Source organism: Camelina sativa, chromosome 20 (genome assembly GCF_000633955.1).
Source record: "Camelina sativa cultivar DH55 chromosome 20, Cs, whole genome shotgun sequence".
Taxonomy (NCBI): domain Eukaryota; kingdom Viridiplantae; phylum Streptophyta; class Magnoliopsida; order Brassicales; family Brassicaceae; genus Camelina; species Camelina sativa.
This window is the reverse complement of record NC_025704.1, coordinates 9,471,683-9,473,780: the sequence shown is the minus strand read 5'-3', so window position 1 is coordinate 9,473,780 and position 2,098 is coordinate 9,471,683. Positions and strand designations below refer to the sequence as shown.

The window sequence follows — 2,098 nt, the reverse complement described above, 5'->3', positions numbered from 1 at the left end:
ACCCAAACTTCACCAATCTTGGGGAGAATGGTATACTCAGTGCCATCCATGGAGGTTGAAGGAATCATCTGATGTGAAACCTCTTTTGGGGTGATTATTTCTAGAACTTTTCTTGCGTAGAATGTTCCACAACCAACAGGCATTTGCCCATCTTCCCAGGCGATAACATCCTTAGGAAACCTTGTACTCTTTAGCCGACCTATGTGTAGTTTGATTTGTGGATCCTGCTTAAATGCCTGAGTAAAAGTGATCTTCTGAATCCTACCATAGTACAGAGGCAAATCATCATAACCACTGTAAAATGACCAAATCTGGCCAGTCTGAAAAACCTTCCCCTTGCTAGCAAAGTAGATGGCTTGACGTTTAGACTTTATATCACTCTCAGAGTTTGAAGGCACGATAATCTCCTCGATTGCTTCTTCTGGTAACGCAGCTTGGTCCAGCTCGTAAGCATCTTTTGGCACACCATTTCCTTCAACTCCAGTCAGTTTGAAGGAAGGAACTCTGTGGGAGAACCGATACAAGCTGCGAGGTAATATACGAAATATGCCTTCATAACCAGTTCCCATTCGGAAAAACACACTAGCAAACCCTTTGGCTTTATGCAAGTATGCAACATATACACCAACTTCATCAGCGTAATCTGACAGAATCTGGACAAACTCATACTCATTTTTGCGGTGAAAATCTGGCTCTGAACACCACTTAATATCCCAGTTCTTGAATAGTGCCCAAGTCTCGCCTTTTCTAGGGGATACACTAAAATGACGATTGTTGAAGGAATAACAACTTCTGCTGAAACAACGAATGTTGCTTAGTTCATTGCAATGAATAACATGTGAAAATATGGAACGATCTTTGGTGTTCTGATTTTCCCCAAGCCTGAACTTACCAACAGAAACAGGCAAGTCTTCTTCAAACCATTGGATCTCTTTCTCATCATCTGGATCTGGCTCTAGATATGTGATCCGAAGCCCAAAGGAAGGAGCTGAAACTTTCTTGATCTGAGCATACAATCTAGGCAGTCCATCCGCTGTGTCATAAAGAGCCCAGGTCTGACCAACAGCAAAGTTAACTTGTTCCCGGAGCTTTTCAAAGTCGTTAAACTTTGGACCAGAAGTCTTTGGTTGTACTGCAACTGTTGAACTTGTATGACATAAACCAGACTTGTTATCTGCCTCAAGATTCTGAGAGTTCCCCAATGCAGCTCTCACTTGACCATTCTTTTTCATGGCATTTGGCAATGTTTCTACCTCAAGGAGTTGCTTTCCGCTTCCAGACTCTTCTCTTGCACCTCCAAAATTCTCCGCCACAATTCTATTGCCAATTTTACTAAGATTCACAATAATATCTTCAGACTTACTTCCAGTCTCAGTGTTAACCATTACACCAGACTCATCATTCCTCTTTCTCTTCTCACCAACTTTGTCAGCAAAGCTCAAACCAGATTCAAGATTCTTACTTGGAAAATGTTGCTGTTGCTGCGAAGAGAAATCCTGAGCCTTTTCTTGCTGATTCGTAGGTACCGATGCAACCAAACCACTCCTAATCTGATGGCTCTGAACAGCTTTTTTCCTTGTAAGAAGCTCATTTACAGTGGTATCCATCATCAAACAAGTAAACACTCAAGGAAACACAAATTCCACCTCTACGGGTTCCTACATAAATACAATTTCTGGTTATCAGATACTATATGACACATAAACTATAATGTAAACAGAGATGCGAATATACAAAACGCCTATTGATAATAGAGATGTATACTTGTAGAAACAAAAAGTTGAAGCAATTAAAATCTAAAGAATAAGAACCCTAATAAATCAAATTCGATATACAATGAGAAACCTAAACGGCACCCGAGAACCTAGATTCAGGCTACGACACAGACGACAACAAATAAAGAGTTATGTAATTCACGAAAAGGTTCGATCAATTTACCAACAACGGCGAAAAAAAGGGAATCGCAATCGTCGGCGGCGGAGACCTTTGTCAGGCTAAGTACAGAGTGAATGAAAGTGAACGCGAGCGGATTAATAATAAATTATATTCAGTGTTCTTCTTTCTCGATTTAAGACCAAAAAAAAAAAAAAAAAAAAAA

The 2,098-nt window shown here is 40.2% G+C and overlaps 1 protein-coding gene across 1 annotated transcript in view; it reads right to left on the bottom strand.

The window, feature by feature from the left end:
* The window catches only part of LOC104772357, an 8,057-nt gene extending 6,036 nt beyond the window's left edge, over nt 1-2,021 (bottom strand). The window contains exons 1-2 of the mRNA XM_019241831.1: nt 1,939-2,021; nt 3-1,658 (exon numbers count right to left, since the gene is read on the bottom strand). Of these exons, the coding sequence (XP_019097376.1) occupies nt 3-1,610 (1,608 nt within the window). The 5' untranslated portion in view covers nt 1,611-1,658; nt 1,939-2,021. The remainder of the gene's footprint in view (nt 1-2; nt 1,659-1,938) is intronic.